At 33.1% G+C, this 19,348-nt stretch overlaps 1 protein-coding gene across 2 annotated transcripts in view; it reads left to right on the top strand.

The window, feature by feature from the left end:
- The window catches only part of by (blistery), a 94,584-nt gene that overhangs the window by 50,798 nt on the left and 24,438 nt on the right, over positions 1 to 19,348 (top strand). Inside the window, exons 6-7 of one of the 2 annotated variants that reach the window (XM_068764703.1) lie at positions 15,755 to 15,811; positions 18,124 to 18,288. In XM_068764703.1, coding sequence (XP_068620804.1) covers positions 15,755 to 15,811; positions 18,124 to 18,288 — 222 coding nt within the window. Of the gene's footprint in view, positions 1 to 15,754; positions 15,812 to 18,123; positions 18,289 to 19,348 lie in introns of those variants that run through there. The other variant, XM_068764702.1, reaches the window with a different exon arrangement.

The raw sequence follows: 19,348 nt of genomic DNA on the forward strand, positions 1-19,348 counted from the left end.
CAATTCAAACAATTTTCGCTTAGTATTGTTGTTGGTATCAAAACTACTCCCCTCTCACTGTCGTCTATCCATTCAGTTTAATTGGCATTACAATGCATGCTTACGTCTGACATCCACCCTGAACTTTACATTTGATATTATTCGGTTTCGTAATAACTTTTTAACTTTAATTGATTATTTTAAAATCTTTATTCTTGTAAATAAATTTTATAAGGCTTTAAAATTACTTATGTATATTTTAAATCGCTGCTATTTAAAGGTCTTAATCCTATTCTACCCTAATATTTAATTGAATGCTATTACCCGCTTTTAAAATTATTCATGATTTCATTTTCAAAATCCGCCGTGACTATTAGTATCATATTAATAATTAATTTTGAAAGTAGAACATTAACATTGTTATAAATGATATTAAAGCAACAAAATTAAACAATAAGTAGTCTGTTTGACTGCTCTGTGCTAAATATGAATTTATTTAAACAATCAGTCTTTATTAACTATATCAAAAGTGTGCACAAAATTCCATTAAACCTAAACAGCATGATGCCGTCATCCTCGTTCCAGCCAAGGCATAGGTTTCCTCCAAAAGATATATATGGGGAAATATACTTTAACCGCCACGCAAGTTGCTGCCCATCCTTTGGAAATATGTTTGTGATCAGTGGCAATCTCATATATCAACAACTTTTAGTCTTCTATCGCTAGTCTACCACTGCTCAACAATACGATGTAATTGCCAGAAATTAATAACGGTGAGTTTTTAGAGTCAGTCTCTTGGCTGACAGGTATACATTTTGCAAATTATTTCCTTGTTGTTAATACGGTTTGCCTTAATTTTATTGCAAAGTAGGTTAGTAAGAAATATTACCATTTATTTTAAAGTAATTGTATTTTGTACTAACCTTTTATGAAAAAGTCTAAATTATCTGTAATATATTTACGAACTATCTACTACCTTTTAAAGTCTGTACAGACGTAAATACAACGGAAAAACTTCCTCTATATGTCATTAGAACCATTTCCGAAATGACTGTGCTGAAATGAACCTTCGAACGATTTCTTTTGCGTAATTATGCTATGTACTGTCGATTTCATTTCCGGTCTGTAAGAGCATTAGTAACGTTAAAATTGACTTAATGATATTTTTTCGTATACTATCTGTTTTTGCGATCGTAGTTTATTAAGTATTTAATTAGGATTGAATGTTAAGATATGTTAATAATGATAAAATGTAACTACTGTAATTTTACGTATTTTAGTTAAACTTTTAGTACAATTTGTATGCTTTTGCAAGGCTATAACGTTGTTTCAGTTACAGGAATTTACAAGGGGATGAATTCACTTAGTCAATTCAAAGATAGTGGCTATTTTACTGTACATTAAGTTTGTATCATTTGTTATTATTATTTAATAATGGACACAACTAACTTCATACTGTTAAACTTTATTGTACTGTAAAAGTTATTATCGCAATCCAATAGAAAGAAAGGTGTATTTCAAAGTGATCACTTTGTTCAATGAGCAGTGGTAGTCCATAGGTGAGGACTGAGGACTAAGGAGAGAAATTTGTTTCCGCTGATCGTCTATTAAGCGGCTCGCTTATTTGACGACGACGAAACGAAGACTATTTTTGCTCAAAGCTTTACTAATAAAATGATCAATTACAAATAATGTAACAATGTGATTATATTGTCATTGTAATGCTTTAAGGTACATATTTTTGGTTTGTCATAGCTTTTTTGTTTTGATTGAGGTAAATTATTTAACGAGGGAAAGTACGCATGAGAAAAAAGGAATCGTTATACTACACGCTTCGCAACTTTTTTACTTATATCTTTTCCCCGTAAGAACTTTCCTCGTGCCTTAACTAAAGTATATAAAATTCAGCCAATTTGGTCGAACTGACCTCGAGTTTTTATTTATATAATAAATATTAATATATTACAAATTAATTACAGTATTAGTTATAACGGAAGTTAAGTTATAAGCAAAATTTTATTATAGCACCTATCAATTCACAGAGGCTTGCAACAAGACCTTACAACGGTATCAATGCAGGTATAATTGTAATTAAAAAAGCTTTTAATGATTAGTTTAATATGTAATTTTATCAGGCACAATTGAAATTTCTAATCAAATTAGTTCAATATTTAAAAACGAAGCGTAAAAAGGCGCTCGTTAGTGTACGTTCCTAATTAAATCCCGAAGAAAATCGCGCAAGTGTCATGAATAAAAGATCCATTCGGAGAAAGAGCTTCGCGGATGAGGTCATATTTTAACTCACGAAGCAAAGAATGAATAAATTAGAACACGCAGTTAAGGCCGGTAGATGGCGTTACGTGATCTCCTGAAATAACTCTCTGAGCCTTTAATGTATGAATTAAAAATTTTCAGGCTTATTCTCTAAATTGTCTTATTCTTATTATTAAATTATTTTTGACTTTTTTCATTGTTTTTCAAAACTAATTAATTTGTTATAAAAAAGGGCTTATGTTTGATAAGTAAATGATATATGGCAAATAAATGACATAGTGTTAAAATTACATTCTCGTCTAAAAAGGAGGTATCGTTATTGTATTAATTTTTTTTTTCATCCTGGTCACTGTGGCGTTAAGCTCAAGGACAAGGATTTCTTTGGTAACCTCGGCATGGCCGTTAAAGCTATAGATGGTAGATTTTTGTTAAAAATAGAACATCTCCGGATTACCACTTTCACTTTCGTTAAAAACTAAGTACTTTTTGTTAAACACTATGAAACCGTATTAATATAATTTATAAATCATATTTATAACAAGAGCTAGTCACGATTTGTATATAAAAAAATTCTGTACAAATCGTCATAAGCGCACGTCATCTTAAATAATAAAATGGCACGCTTCATTATTGTCCTGTAATTTCACTAGCTATACACGGATATGTAAACAAAATAGCGCTCTCAAACTAGTACACAGAATTATCTTTCCACAACACTAATATAATTTATGGCAAGAGACGCTGCAGCGCTCCCCACATGAGTTCATTCTAGACACTTATAATGTGTCATTACAAATGGGTTTAATATCTGCTTAACGCTTTGAAGTCGCAGCGCATACAATGTGACGCGTAGTGTGCCGTGTACGTTTGTACAACCTAGAATTGCAAGTATTAACCGGCCGAGCGCACGAGCAATCTGTCGACTTACGTAATTCTAAATATTTATCAATTCTAGAGGACTACTGCCGGCGCGAACTCTTTGGAATTTTAATGCCTTCAAGGTTTGCCAGCTTGTAATCAAGCATCTTTAATTCTAAGCATCTTGAATATTTATTTGGAAATGTCATGATGAATTGCCTACAAACATAAACAACAATAGAATCATTTTATTATTTTCCTACTAGTTAAGTATTATAAACATTTGAGTTTTATATTTTTGTCTTTTTCAATTAATTAGGATCTATTTTATATCAAAACACAAAAATCGCATAATAAATACAATATTTATGATGGTTACCAATTAAATTATTGAATTCGAAGGTCACTAAAATGTTCTTTCATCAAAATTATAAATAAATTCAAGATGTTTCGACTTCAGTTGGTCTTGTTTCAACTTCAGAATTAGTTTTGACAGAACGGCTACACATTGTAAGTTTATGTAAAGACGTTCCTATTGGAAACATATAAAGAAAACGGTGGGATGAAATAATAATAATGATGGCGATACACGTATTTCTTTATTATTTCATTTCAGTTTATGCCACAAAAAACAGCATCAATAATTAAGGTTTATTCGACTAAATAACATCCTATTTCTCTCGCGCAAGAGCAAATTAACGAGCTGAAAATAATAATTTGATAATTAAATCTCTCACGTGAATCACAATTAAGCTTTATGCTATTTAAAAACGAATGGATTGTTCTGTTCCGTGTGGTTGTTATAACGTTTGAAGACTTCATGCGGAACGGTTCCGAATAATACAAGCAAATTAAAAATAAAGCCTTTTGGATATCATAAACAATATAGAAACCAGTTTAAATCTAGGTAGCAAAGCGTATATAGAGATATTTTATAAAGTATAATGATTTTTGGTTTGGTACTGAACTTCTTATTGTGAACTGAATTATTTAATAGTTTTAACACAGCTTTTTAAAATTGCTATTAATTAATGCGCTAATATTTTATGTAGTTTCATGGGTTTTTTTTCAAAACAATTATTTAAAATTGCAAATGTTAATCGGACAGTGGATAGTAGAAAAAACTAAAATGAAATTACAATTTGCGGTTAATAAGATTATAATTCTTTTATTTATAATCCTGTATCATTTTACACTTGTAATTTATAATGCCTTATCTTATAAGCAGAAATCGTTGTATACGAAATTTAGCTGAATAATATTGTTACATTAATTTTGTATGCAACGTTTTTGTTACATAACTTTTAATACTTATTTTTTTATAATTAAAGGGAGAAAAAAATAATTTCATTTGTTTTGAAGCGTATTTGCTTCACTCTTTAAAGTTTATTATATGATAGTTTTTTTTTAAAAATTGTGTCAATAAGTGAGTAATATCAGTTAATAGGGCGTTAATTTAATCAGTTGGCAGCAGAGGACCGATTGATAACATCATTTGTCGTGTCCTGCTTAAGTATTAGACTACGCAGTACGAGTGCGTGTTGGTGATAAAAAAACAGCTTTTCGTATCTTTAATGAATCGGCCACCCAATATGATCTCGATAGTAATCTCCGGAATCAGGTGTCAGCGTGATGCTTCGTTAACCATGTCACCGTTAATAAATTTTATCTTTTAAAACAATAGACAGCGCTCTCTTACAATTCCAAACATTCGAATCGCTTGTTTGAGAATTGTATCATTTTTAGGGATAAAAATCTCTTATTAAATATATACATAGGTAGGAAAGTTAAAATAGTAAAATAAATATTTTAGTGTTACTTTGAAATACGTAAACATTACAAATGCCACACCTATTCATAATTATACAAAATATAGTTAAATATTTAATAGAACACTATATATACGAAGTTTAATAATTGACTTCTTTTAGTCAGATTTCTCATTAAATTTATTACGTTTCGAGTAAACTTGTCAGCTTTTTTTTTGAACTTTATTTAAAATATTATATATTTTTTATCACGAACAGCTGATATCTTCTGTTGAACTGAAAGCCTCTTAAATATCATGTCCATTTTTTAACACTTCTGTGTAGCGAAAAAAGTTTCTAATTAAATAAATGTGGGCCGGTTTGGAGGCATTCAAATGTATACTACATATACATAGTTTAATAGAATTGATCTAACCGCAAGTTTACGAGAATATACAATCCCATAACCTTCTGAATACCTTAGAAAAATAGGCGTAGAGTAACTATATTAACCTCAAGTAATAAAACATTTAACTACTTACACTTGCAAATATTTTAGATTAACATCATTGCTAACTAGGCGGGGATATTTAACATTATGTGATGTTATTATATTACGATACCACAATTCAATGTTTTTAATGACTTTAAAAAGGAAAGCTGGACACAAAATGTTTGACTGTACGGCTGTAGCAATACTTATGTTATGGCATAGGCAGTGAGGATAGGATCGATTGGAAGTAGCCTGCGTCCAGTGTAATCCAGGGTCCTTGTCAAGTTCGCTTATATACCTTGTGAATCGACATTCCACGTTGTGTTTGCCGGTCTATGGTTTCCACCCCAGAATCTTGAAAGGCAATCGGCCATCTCTTTTAGTCTCTATGTAGCCTGCCCTCAGCTACAACTTGCCAATCGGCTGGTCTATGTCCGTTACTTTCGCGTGTCTCATTCCTGATTAGCCCTCTACATAGCATGTTAAGTGATGGAATGCTAACGGACTAATAATAAATATAATATTGTAAGCAACAATTAATTACCTAATTACAGTACATACCAATATTTTTACATACATTCACAACAGTACCAGCTACCTTTGCAAATGCTTTAGTAATGTTTTTAAGCATATAAATTTGTATCATGGATCTTACATTCAACCATTTGCTCAGATTACTAGGTGTGTGTGTACATGTTTTATATAGTACACTATTGCGGAATTTTTTGCTACATTGTACCGAAAAAATTTTTAAAAAATATTTTTGGAAAATGTTTCGTTTTTAAAACGTGTAACAGCTAATTTGTATTTAGACATATTGCGCCTGCATTATATCGCATTATCATAATATTTTAAAAAAGAAACAGATGGCACGGAAATGTTTAGTTCAGGGGATTGTTATGTAAATATTATCTGTGCGCATAAACAGTTGTGCGAGGAGGTGTTGCCGGACGTTACGCTTTTTGAATGAATATTTACTTTCCTTTCCACTTTCGGAATTAGTTCCTCCAATGCAGCACGCGCAAATTATTCATAACCATGTTAAAGTATTCTAAGTACAAATTATATTTTTTAACAAAACGAACATAATGCCAAATCTCGCTATGAATATTAAATGAGAGAAAGCTTAAAGACAATTATGTGCCGATATTAATCTAACTAGTTTAACCGCGAAGTAAACCTTTGAACACGTAGCTGCACTTGAGAAGTAGGGAAAGCTTTATGGATTGTTTCGTAACCAAATGTTGTTTGAGGCATTATGGGCATAATTTTTCACCAATGTACACTCCATAATTATGTATAAATTATTAGTATTTGAGATATATGATAGTATAAATACCATGTTTATTCGATATAATTTAAATGTAACCATTTTTATTCGATAAACAAACATCGCACATCCAAGTATATTGTCTAATAATTTACTATTGAACAATTCGGCAAATACATGAATTGACACTAATTAAAAATCTCTATTTTTTTCTCATATTTTCGGTATCGTAAGAAATTGGGTACTGATAGTAGAATGAGCAGTTCTTGCAATCTACATTTTGAGAGTTTTTTTTAGAGATAATTGTAATGGTACATAACTGATATAAAATGATTATACATAGACCATCTATGTACATGACAAATTGATGAATTGATTAAGGATCTAGTAAAATTGAATACCAAATCTGAATTTATTGCGGGTTCTTCTCATATCACGAGTGCGTTTAGAATCCACGTAGATTTAATTTGCTTATTTAGGATCTTCTGGTATTCTTCTCATAACTCATACAAGTCGTATCTGTAAATGTTACTACAATTATATTAATAAAACGTCATATATCAGATGGTAAAAATATTTACGCATTATAAAATTTAGTCTTAATGCTTACAACATCGTGTGTATGAAATTTCTTATTTATATACCGCGCCACAAGGCCCAATGTTAACGCGGAAGTTATCTTGCATAGATATAAATAGTGACTTTAAGTTACACCTATTCCGTTATTTGCGCAATAGTAAAAACGTAGTTGCGCAGTTAGGTGGAGTCGTCTCACGCGAGTATTTCGTACGCACATACGAAAACATCCAGGCGTGCGCGTGGAGCACTTTGCCGCTCAACAAAAATTTTAAATGAATTCTTTAACCATTGTTTCTTTAAATTTTCATGTTAAATTATGGCTCACGACTATAATTTAAAATGAACATATAAACATATATAAATGACAAATAGGTATTGGGTGGATTATTAATTAGTATGGTGCATTCAAATAAAAGTCAGACAAGTTTAAAAGAATTCGTATAGATTCTTAGCATAGTTCGCCAGGGATTGTCACATCACTAGGATTGATTCCCAGTAATTATTACAAAAATATGTGTAAATTATTATAAATTATTTTATGATATCTATTACCCATTGAGGTTTACACAATTTGTAAATTGAATTAATTAAAAAACTGACTACTCTTCGGAGTTAGATTATGCATATAATTAAAAATTTTACTATTTAGTAGGTAAGTAGTTTAGTTATTAACTATGGCTTTGCCACTGCTCACAATCGTAGTATAGCGATATACCCCCATACATGTTACTGAGGGAGATCTATGCCTTGCAGTGAGCGTCCATTTGCTGAAAGGACGACGATTAATTTATATGGTAGATACTAAGAGTGGTTTTACTTATGCCGGTTTTTTTGGAAAATTGCAGACTTGTAATAAATATGAAAATTTTAGTTAGTGGACAGATGTTAATAGATAAAATTTAAAAAAAATACACATAGCAGACATTGGTAACGACGTAATACTGTATATGTTGTACGTGTAGATCAGTGCTCCTAAACCTTTTTGTTTTAATATTGTTTAAATATTTTTTTTTTCTCATGGAGCCGTCGGCCACAAAAATAAGTAAAAACTAAAATCAGCGACGATTTAGTTCGTTTTCGCGACGGTTACGAATTGAATTAAATAACTATTAACGGACTGACGTTTCAAAAACTTTGTAAGTATACAGAATCACAAGCAGTTATTATATTCAAATTATTAACATAATAAAATAGAACAAATTAAAAATTATTGTAATATTTAATATATTGAAAAACGATTGTACTTATTATATTTGTTGCCCAGGTAAAAAAACCGAATTAGCAAAAATATTTAAAAAAAAAGCAACACTCGATTGGTTTAGGTCTACCTTCCACCACAAAGCTGTGGTCAGTGGGCTGTGTCCAAGTAAATATCATAAGATATCCTAATGCCATGCAAAGATGCCACCTAATGAAAGCTAGAGCTTTTCATACAGACGGGGTCGGATTCAAAAGCAAATGACGGCGTTCAAAAGTACATTTTATCTAGTCTTAAATTATTATTTTATTATTATAGCGTAAATAAAAATTGAAACATTGGAATCACGATCAAAAAGGGTAAGAGTCGTACCTATAAAATTATATATCTTCGTCCATATAAAATTCATGTAATTAATATTAATATATAATTTCTTTTGCAATGTAGGCGATAGTTTATGAAAGTCCCAAACATTGCGATCCCTAGCTTTGGTATGGATGATATCGGTGTGAGAGGAGAACGCCGTTGCTAGGCAACGCGGTGTCTCGGCGTCGCCGGCGCGGCGTGCGTCGGGACATCGGGTGGGGCGCCAGTGCCGGTCCCGGCGCCGCGCCGCCTGCCATGCTCCTGCAGGGCTCTTCGCGCGACCACAAACCCTGCCCAGTGTACACGTCGCCTTTTAAAAACAAATTATTTCAAACAGACTGCTTTCGGTGAAGTGCCCTTTAACACAAGTGAAACCGTTGTTAACTGAAGTTATTCACGTATTTTTACCTTCAATTTTTTTTTAAAATATTCTATTGAAAATATAGATTCAGTGATATTTTTATGCTTACGATCTGATGTTCAATCTAAACGTATTTTTCTGAATTCAATGTATCTTTATTCGGGTCGATATTTACACGCACTTTTCAACTGTCAATTATTTTAACATCATTTACATATATGTAATATTAAACTATAAGAGGAATTGACCATCGGTTTGGCCCTCTCATCTGCTGAGAAGAGCCGGCCAGCAAGTCAACAGTTGTTCTCACTAACACTTTTATTAGTTCTTGTACATATGAATATTAAAATTTAATTTAAAACTTTTTAAAGTATATAAAATTAATATTTTTAGCTAAAAAGTACCAGGTCTTTCAATTTAAGATAACAATTTTATAGCCAATGGCACGAATGTCCCAAACAATTAAGAGAGATAATGCAGTACAATATACAACGATTACATTATTCTAGATAACAAGATAAGAGGAAGAAACATACCTACAGTTGAATGTCTGAACTCTAAATTTATACAGATATGAAGTTACTTTTAAACTGCTACAACATATATTACACGGTTTATTACACGAAATGTTTTAAAGTTTCATTTCATTTATGTCTTTAGCAACATGCAGTAGACCTCGAAGAAATCTAAATCTTTGCAATTAAAACTATACTTTCTGTATAATTCGTTAAAATAAATAATAAATAAACAAAGAATTTAAAAGAAGTTAATCGTAATATTAATCGCAAGTGGCTCACACCAGAAAAATAAAAACAGCTGTTTCAGTGTGAAAAGAAGCCACGAGTGTCGGCAGTCGGTGACTGTTCATCTGCTGAGAGTGCATATGACGGTCTTTTATTTAGACAAAGCTCTCCCCTAAGGTTATTCACCCCCGCACGCGCTGGGCTTGCGAACGAATTACTAGAAAGGTCAGGGTTATGCCTGTCGCAATGACATTCGATCTAAGTTTTGAACTGACACTCCACATAATCATAAAAAATATATGTTTTTAATTAAATCTAACGCGTGTTCAATTTACATTAAGATTAATAATTAAAAGGTTTTTAATTCGGCAAAAATGTATTGAAGTAAATAATAATAAGAGAGTTCAGTGAGGATAATTGAGTATTGTGTCTGGATCGTCAGTGCGTCGCTTGTCGCAGTGCAGGGGCGCATGTCTGGAGCGGCTACTCTGCGCGCTCCTGATAACAACACACTGCTCACAGCCTCTTCCATACTCTCGGCTTGTGAATTCCTATTAAACACTTATAATCTCGAACAGGGTATAAAATTCAAATATACATAATTATTTTGTAGAGTTTGTTTATATTAAAAAGATTTTTAAATGATCTGACGTATTTAAAAAAAATATATCATAGTATGCAGTGCCTTTGTATTGAAAAGTCCCCGAATGCAGCTAAATTGTTCCTAATTAAAAAGGTCACAGTGATCAGTTGAAGGGATATCTTCTAACTTAACGCCTAAATAATATTTTCACCCTTAACGAAATGGTAAAAACATAAAATAATGACATTGCAAACGATTAAAAAAGAAAAAGATAAACTGTCTGGTGTTGGTGGCAAAGAAAACGTTAGTTTGTGGACTAAGACGATATTGTTAAGAACGCTTGAAACATGCGGTGTCGGCGGCATGCGTGCGGCGCGGATGCAGCTCGTGCGCTGCACAGGCTCGCCTTCGCGCTGTGGCGCGCTGCGTTCTACCTGCAGCGGGGCAAAGGGCTCGCCGCGCGCTCGCGCTCACAATGCGACTCTTGTTTACCATCTTGTTACAGGATAACGGTTTGTGATTTAACTTACCATTCTTATATAATATTTAGTTTTTAATATACGCACAATACTAACTTCGGACTACACCTCCAGATTCCCAGAATGTGCAACGTTTTCAACAATTTAATGCAGAAATAGCCCAGTTGGAGGTGCTTTTAGGGATAGAATTATACGCGTTTAGCTAACCCTGGTGTGAGGTGGTCAACAAGATAGAGTTTAGCGGATGGAGGTGAGTTCGCGTACGAGCACGTTTTGTTCATTCTTGTTGGAGAGGAAAATGAAAGCCGGTCGTGATCAAGGTTTTATATGTAACATATTTACCGAGACGGTTTACAATTTTGACCCAAACGCCGCGGCTACATCACTGATGGCGTCCGAACTGACACGGGAGCCGGAATTTCGAAGGATAAGTAAATACTAAAAAGTATTATCTTCGTATTGCTCAATAATACGGTGCAGTCTCATATAAACATATGGAACGCTACACAATTCTAAAACACACATTAATGTATATAAGTATTGTACTTTAACGAAAGTATGAAATCTTTGGCTATAACTAATTTAACACAGATTTTTTGTGTATTGATTCATTATTATTTAGATAGCCGTTAAATGTTGTTTGTCTGTTTTTTAGATTTATTATCGTTTAGGTATAAGGCAGCGTAATTATGGCCAGGGCTGAGTACGCTTACAATAGGAAAACATATCTAATTTTGTACTGTATTATACGAAACTAATGTTACATTCTGTTATGTTTTGCTGTTGGTGTCTCTATTTAGAAGAAATAAATAATAAATGTCTTCACCACGTGGTCCAGGTTTTGTTACCATTGTAATGTGCACTCTGTTGTGACACAAATTGTAGGGAAAGAGTGTGCAGGCCTTAATCCAATCAGATAAGTGGATGTCGGATATCTTTGCCTTTCACATTTATATTAATTTTAATTAACGATATGTTTTAAATTTTTTCTTTTTTTATTTATATTGATCGCTTTTTGAGGTATACGAGAGAAACATGCCAGATAAGCCTAAACGTGCCGTGATCTAAGAAGAGCCCACAATAAACTCACTAGATTTTTTTATGATCACCTATATTGATATCCTTAATAATTGATGTATAAAAATAATTTCCATAAATTGGGAACGACTATAGATTTCGTTCATCTTTTTTTATAAACCTTTCTTTAAGACTAGAAGATTCTTATCGAAAAAATGTTGAATGCATAAATAATAGTAAAAATTAATTATTCTTTGTCTATACTACGGACATTGTGAAAGCGACAACAAAAAAGTTTTGTGAAACAAAATAGTTTGTTGCATGCTCTTAGATCTGGGTGCGTAATTTATTATTCAATGATGCCATTATAGGCGAGTTCAACCTGATTCCTGTTTTTTTAAAATTGGGCTAAATGGTAAAATTATGAACAAATTATTAACTGAATTTATGTATTGAATATGTGATTATTTTTACATCTTGATTTTTTTCCATAATAAAGTTTTCCATCCCAGACCCATCTCTAGAAAAATGGTATGTTTTTTTTGCTGATTGTGAGTAGATGCGATGTTAATATAATTCCAAAAAACGTCGAACTGCTTGCCGCAAATCGGACCAGCGATTTATATTTTTCTGTTTTCTTTTTTTCTATTAATCTGTCATTGATCTAACATAGAATGCCCGAAATGAAACAGGACAGAAACCTTACTAAAGTAATGTCTGTATACTAGAACTATTGCAGGCGATTTCGCTTACTGCAATACTTTTGCTCCTAAATTGTTTGTACACAATTAAGATATGCCAATACCAAAGGTTATTTCATTAGTCGTGTTCATAATCTTAATTTATGTTCCGAAGATAAATGAAACGTTTCCGTTTGTCTTCGGTACATAAATAATTGAACCTTTGAATTAAAGTTGTTTATATAAAATTTAAATATGCTAAATCCATATTACCTTCAAACTTGAATGACGTACAAAATGGTAACCTTCACTAATGCTAACTAAAATGTTAATTATACACTAAGTCTAATGAATGAAACCTGAATTGCTTTCAATTATCAAGAAACGTGCGAAAACATGAGCTCGTTGTTCTACATAAGCATTTATAGATTAACATTTGTTGCTAGACTTGTTGAAATAGTAGGTTTTCGAAGAAAAGTTAAACAAAAACTGAAAAATGTTATAATGGAATTAATTAAACATACAGGAAAATACTAAAAAATGTTGTAATCGGCTGGTTACGTTTACGAATATATTTAACAAGATAAAATGTTAACAGAACAAGCGAATGTAAACATATTCTAAATCAGTGCCACAGTTGATTGGAAATAAATCCTGGTTCCTGTTTACAAAGTAACTCGAGTGTGTGCCGGTGTAAATCAGGGGCGGTGATTAGTGCGCTGTATAAAAATAACAAATGCAAGTGGTGCAGCATTCTACGCAGCGAACGTCGGATTGTGGGCATAATTGCATTATGCCAATTTCAGGATACAGCAGCGCTTTGCGCGTCGAGCGCTGTAGCATACATATAGACTTACGGCGTCATTCCAACGCCATTCATTTGTAAACACGTACCTTCGTTGCTACGTTTAAAAATTATTGAATAATAAACTTGCTTAATTCTGTTAAACCTAGAAACAGTTTTTACACTGATATGTAACTCCAATGATCTTTATATGATTGCACTGATGATATTAGTAAATAATTATGAACCTAAGAACTGCTGTGAATGTTAAACGCGATTACGGCTGTTTGAGTCACAGCAAAGCTGCAGTAATCACTTAAGCCGCACCCCGCTAAAGGGGCTCATTTATCAACCTTATTGAACCCAATCCCAACATCCGATCGCGATACGTGTGCGCTATTTTACACTAAAGGTAACTTAAAAATACAACTCTAATAATTTTCTCACAAGCATATTTAATTTTCTAGACTATAGTTTATTACATAAAATATTTTCAAATGTGACAAAATTTTATATTATTTTGGTTAAAAACAGTTTTTGCTTTATTAAAAACGTAGTGGAAACAATGCTTTATGATTTATTTTACCGATGATTTTTGTTTGTTTCTTTATTTTTCGTGTAAAGATCTATCAAAGATCTACTAAGCCCAGGTCCTACTAGTAAATATATTGTGTTTTTTCTAACACACTATTGTAAGGAAAGCCTCGACTTTTATCATAAATATATATATCAAAAATAGAGAATTTATAGTCTCCAATTTTGCTGTTATTTATTTTCTTCATCTTCAATCTGTTCAGTTTTTTAACTTACGTATTATATACATTCTCAGGAGTGGCGGAACAAAAGTTAATATATAAGAAATTTAATAAATGAGGCAGAAGCAGAATTAATTTTGTTGGCATTTGGCAATTGGCAATTATGTTTATTGTAATCGACTTCTTTTGGCAGTTATTATTAAAGCAGATAATGTCAAAAACTTGATCAATAATCACTGCTATTGATTATACAATGATACAGTCATCTGAAAACAATTCGCTTTATCAAATAATTATTATAGGTTGCTTTTACATTTAATTAAGTGATAAGACAAGTAACATTCAATTTATGGCAGTTGATGCACTCATCCTAATATAGCCTTAGGAAAATCCAGTGCAAATCAAAAGTCCTGTCTTACGGAGACCGAAACAGATACTTTACCTCGGGAGTGACATATATTTGTGACATAAATTGTTCAAAGGCAGGGAGATCATACGCCCGGTAAATATTGGCGATACTGCATAGTATCAGGCGGGTTTATATCTACTGCTGATAGAAAACATTTAATTGTTTTTAACGCAAATCCTCCCAGCGCTTAATCTTTCTAAAGGAGTAATGTTAGCTGTGGATCTCCCGATAAGCCGAGAGGTCCGTGCTCCGACTTTTTCAGGCACCCGCGAATAGAAATGTCAATCGCGCTTCAATTAAAAAAAAAACTGTCCCTACCGAGGAGCGGACGCTCGAACTTAATCATTTTTGCCTCAGCCGTAGGACGTACACTACTGCACATAAGCCTCATCTATGTGTTGCTCATACGAGGGGTATGTGCCAATTTTTAACACGCTTGGCATGCGGATTAGCGAGTAGTGTTCTTATTCCAAATGCGTTCTATAAAAGGAAGATGCTGCTGCCGAAGAATATTTTGCTTGATTACTCCATACGTCGGTACCACTGCGGCAGATCACTTTCAAACTTAGACACCATAAATAGCTTAGTACCTTTAGTGCTCTGTCACCTCTAATCGGATGAAGCTATAAATGTAAACAGGCCAACTGAATGTTTAATGACAAAAAAAAAATGTGCAACACACCCTTGTGCTCACACCAGATACATGAAGTACATCTCATTATCTCCGTTATTTTATAACTGATACACGAAGTAAATACCTTGTTGGGACCGGCAGCACAGCAACTTGGTAAAATTGGTCGGAAATATTGAATAACTCTCATCCTTGTTATGCATATGTATATGCAGACATGTTTCTCGTATTAAATAAACTATGACTGCATATAAATGACCATTTAGGCTTACGAGATTAGTTATATGTGGACACATTCATAAGTTACCGTGTAGTTACCGGTATTTGTGGCTTTAAACTTATGTGGACAGTAAGATTTCACTGACATCAAAGCACATTCGATTCACACACTTGTGTATCGTGTCAATATTTGTTCAGAGTGTTTAATAAAGATGCTAGGTCAAAAGTAAGATCGGTCGCTTTTTGCAAATGCAAACATTGACGTTATTTATGTTTACCTTCGATTTTTTTTATTAAAATTTGATTTTTTTTAATTTTATTGTTTCAGAGCCGAGCGGTGAGCGCACCAGCCACACCCGGAGCACCTTCGCATTCGAGTGAACATGTAAGTTACATATTTGTCATTGCAATAATTTTAATAATTTCTGAAACACCAACGAGTTCATAGAGATTTACGTTTATCCTACTTTATACAAGTTTCCAAAGCTACAAATATGATTAATAGTCCATTTAAGCATTGTTTATTGCTTTGTATAATGACATCAATTATTTCGTAACAAGATAAATGTTTATTGAACACGTGAATTTATAATTCACAGATTACTCATTTGAATGAAAAGTGTAAATTTCAACAGTTGTTTTGCACGAACATTCTCTCATTCTGCCTATGAACTTACTCACTAAGTTGGTAATTTTTTTTTACAATTTCTTGTTATTCTATTATAAGTCTGCTAGAGTTTACGTAAATATTATGTATACGTAAACAGTATAGCCATATTTATAAAAAGAATAATACAACTTCCTTTTATGTCATAAGATCTATACAGGACGATAGGTAATAGTTGAAAAAACTTTAAAGGAGTAAATGTACAACTCTATTACAAGTAGATAGCCTGTGTAAAGCGATAACTCTGAAATAAGTAATGCTAATTTATTTTTACTATTTGAATGCGACAAACCAATATCCGCAATTTATATTTTATTTCTTACTGCATAATCTTTATTTATTGTTTCTGATACCATTGATTTTTAGTTTAAATGTATCATTCAGTATTAATCATCACGCAGTAAAAGAGCATTCACTCCTTTAAATTTTTTACACCTGTAACCAATTAGCTCGTATATTATTGACATACTTTAGTCTTAGTTATTTTACGTTATTTTAGCAAATTAACAATGTGGCGTAAATGAATAATTTCTATTAGTTTAATTTAATCAAAACGTCGAATCAATCGAATCGTGACTGTAAAGACCGTAGGTGAATTGAAATAGCGCCCAGAAAGGATAGTCATTGGGGTGTTAAGATTTTAAAGGGGTGACTACGGGCAGAGAACTTTGACTAAGATCGTCGAAAGATTTTAGGTTAGGTGCAAGCCGTTCCAACCAGTCCTATTGGAAATTCTCCGAGGGAGGTATATGTTCGGCCATGAACTTACTTTGGTTCAAACGAGTATGACGATATATATGTTGCTTAGAATTTTGTATTATAAAATCTTGTGTACTTCAAGAACAGCAGGAACATATAATTTACCCTCAGGTACTTGCTATGTTCTTCTGGAAACTTCTCGTATAATTAAAATATTTTTTTGTTTAATTTTCTGTTCATTTATTTTATATTACAATTGTATATTTTTAAAAACGATTAACGAAAGATTCTGTGTGATCTGAGCTATCGAAAATATCTTTTAAGAAATTTTTTAAACCTACGCAGTTGTTCGATACTCTCACGGAGTTATGTCGCACCGCCTACAACATTACGTGTTTGATTTGACATAAATGTACTAAACCCAATCGGAGCTTTCCTCTGTTTACTCTCCAAACTCTCAAATCCTGTTCTTTACCTACGCACGTTTCTACAATAATCGTGTGTAATAGCCCGCCACAATCGTTGTTAGTGTAATAGATCGCAAAGCATTGAATAATAATGTCAGTTGTTCGGTAAACCGGATTTTGCCAAGGACTAGTATTTGCAGATTTTGTGATGACTCAGAGTATTGCTTTCGCTTAGAGTCAATTTAAAAAATAAACCAAGGGAGTGTATCTTTTTACGGTAAATGGAAATATTTGGGTCATAAATTTTGGTGATTGTAAAACTATTTATGTCGATGTTTTTAAAGATATCATACAAAATTCCCAACAGTAGCTTTTCAACTACATGTTATAACTATATTGCATTTAAACGTCACAAAACGTTAAAAAGTGACATTATTTAGATAGTTTTTATATTAAAGGCGGAAGCCAATGTCTAGCAATGGACGTCTTACAGTTGAAAGGAAGATGATGAAAAGCCATCCTTTTATTATTATTAGGTTTCTTACAAGGAGGTTTTTCTTTATTTTAGTATTTTATAATTTTTTATTTAATTTAATATAATATTGTTATCCATTCAACTGCCGTAGTGGCTTTGAAGTTGAAACATGCCATTAAAGAAAAGACTTTTCTGGCATCCTTATGATGTACTTTACTGATCTCTATAAGTGATTTTAATTTGCAAGTAATATCATTAAATGATTATATTTTATACTACATAAGAAATGAAAGGTACGCATTTCTTATCGAGTTATTAACATTCGTTTCATTAAAAAAGAGATTATGTTTCTATCTACTTGTCGACAGCGTACACCAACAGGACGGATAAGAGACAAAAGTTAAGTTCTATGAGATTTTAAAAGAAAATTTGATTGCATTTCTTGACAGGGCGGCGCTAGGTCCGTTAGTTACCCGGGTGGTTCGGGCGCGGGCCGACTGGACCTGTGCTACGTGGCTGAGCGGATGTTGGCGCTGCACCTGCCGCACAGAGACGCGCGCGCCGAGGCGCAAGCTGCCCACATGCTGTCCAACAAACATGGAGAGCATTTCATGGTGCGTAATATTCGTTTAATTGTCAGAGCTCATGGAAAAGCTGTCATAATCATAGGTGTTATAGCACGCCCACACCCCCACTCGCCTTTTTACATTCCCCCGGCAATTATTTTCACCAAGTCATTCCACTTCGCTCTTGCAACTGACGACCGTTGGGGCCGAAAGGTGCTTTAATGGGGACCACGAGTTGGTGGACGCGGTCTGAGTAGACCCTAAACTAGGTGGATCGAGAACCGATAGGCGGGGAAGCGGGGAAGGGCAGCGCGAGACTCGTCATCGTGGCAAACTTTGAGAAGGCCTATATCTCGCAGTAGGCGTCTATAAGCTGATTTGATGTTGAAGGCATCCTAGGCCGCTTTCCGCTTAAGATATCTAGGTCTAGCTATAAATGTATCAAGGCTGAAATGATTATAATGACGAAGGCGTCTTATACAGATATCGTGTCTCCGTCAGCCATTATTTCTACAATAGACATCAAGTCCTACCATTGCGTCGTCTTTTTTCTCATAAAGCTCTATATTTACAAATGAAGATTTGCCGGGAGGCGTTCCTTGATTCCGAGCTCCAGGAGTTTAGAGATGCAGTACTGAATCCATGCTATCCTCTACATCTCCAGTCATTCATTTTCAAGACCTCGAAACGTTTTCGTTCTCTCTCTTCTCTCTTCTATGTTTCTGAGCTGTAAAGTAACACTAAAAACCAGTTTACTTGAGCACATTTTCTTTTTCTCAGGCCCAAAATATAAAAATCTTTTTTTAGGAATATATAAATACGTATAAGTAAGTTGAAATGTAAAGACTGACGGACCATACAAAAATATTATTAGCAATATTGTAATATTAGTCTCCGATCTCTTTTATTTGTTTTATTTCCTACGTTCTCAACACAAACTGGTAATTTACGTTATTAATTAATTTAACACGTAATACCCTCATTGAAAGTAATATAATAAAATATGTAGTGGATGACTTTAACCATGGATGTAAATGGCGGACTCTAACCTACTTTTAGTTATACGAATTGAATGAAGGGGAACAATGAGATTGTTGATGTGATAATG

This window comes from Battus philenor, unplaced genomic scaffold, assembly GCF_028537555.1.
Source record: "Battus philenor isolate CCGP_79_NKW_IND1 unplaced genomic scaffold, ilBatPhil1.0.hap1 SCAF_2, whole genome shotgun sequence".
Lineage (NCBI taxonomy): Eukaryota > Metazoa > Arthropoda > Insecta > Lepidoptera > Papilionidae > Battus > Battus philenor.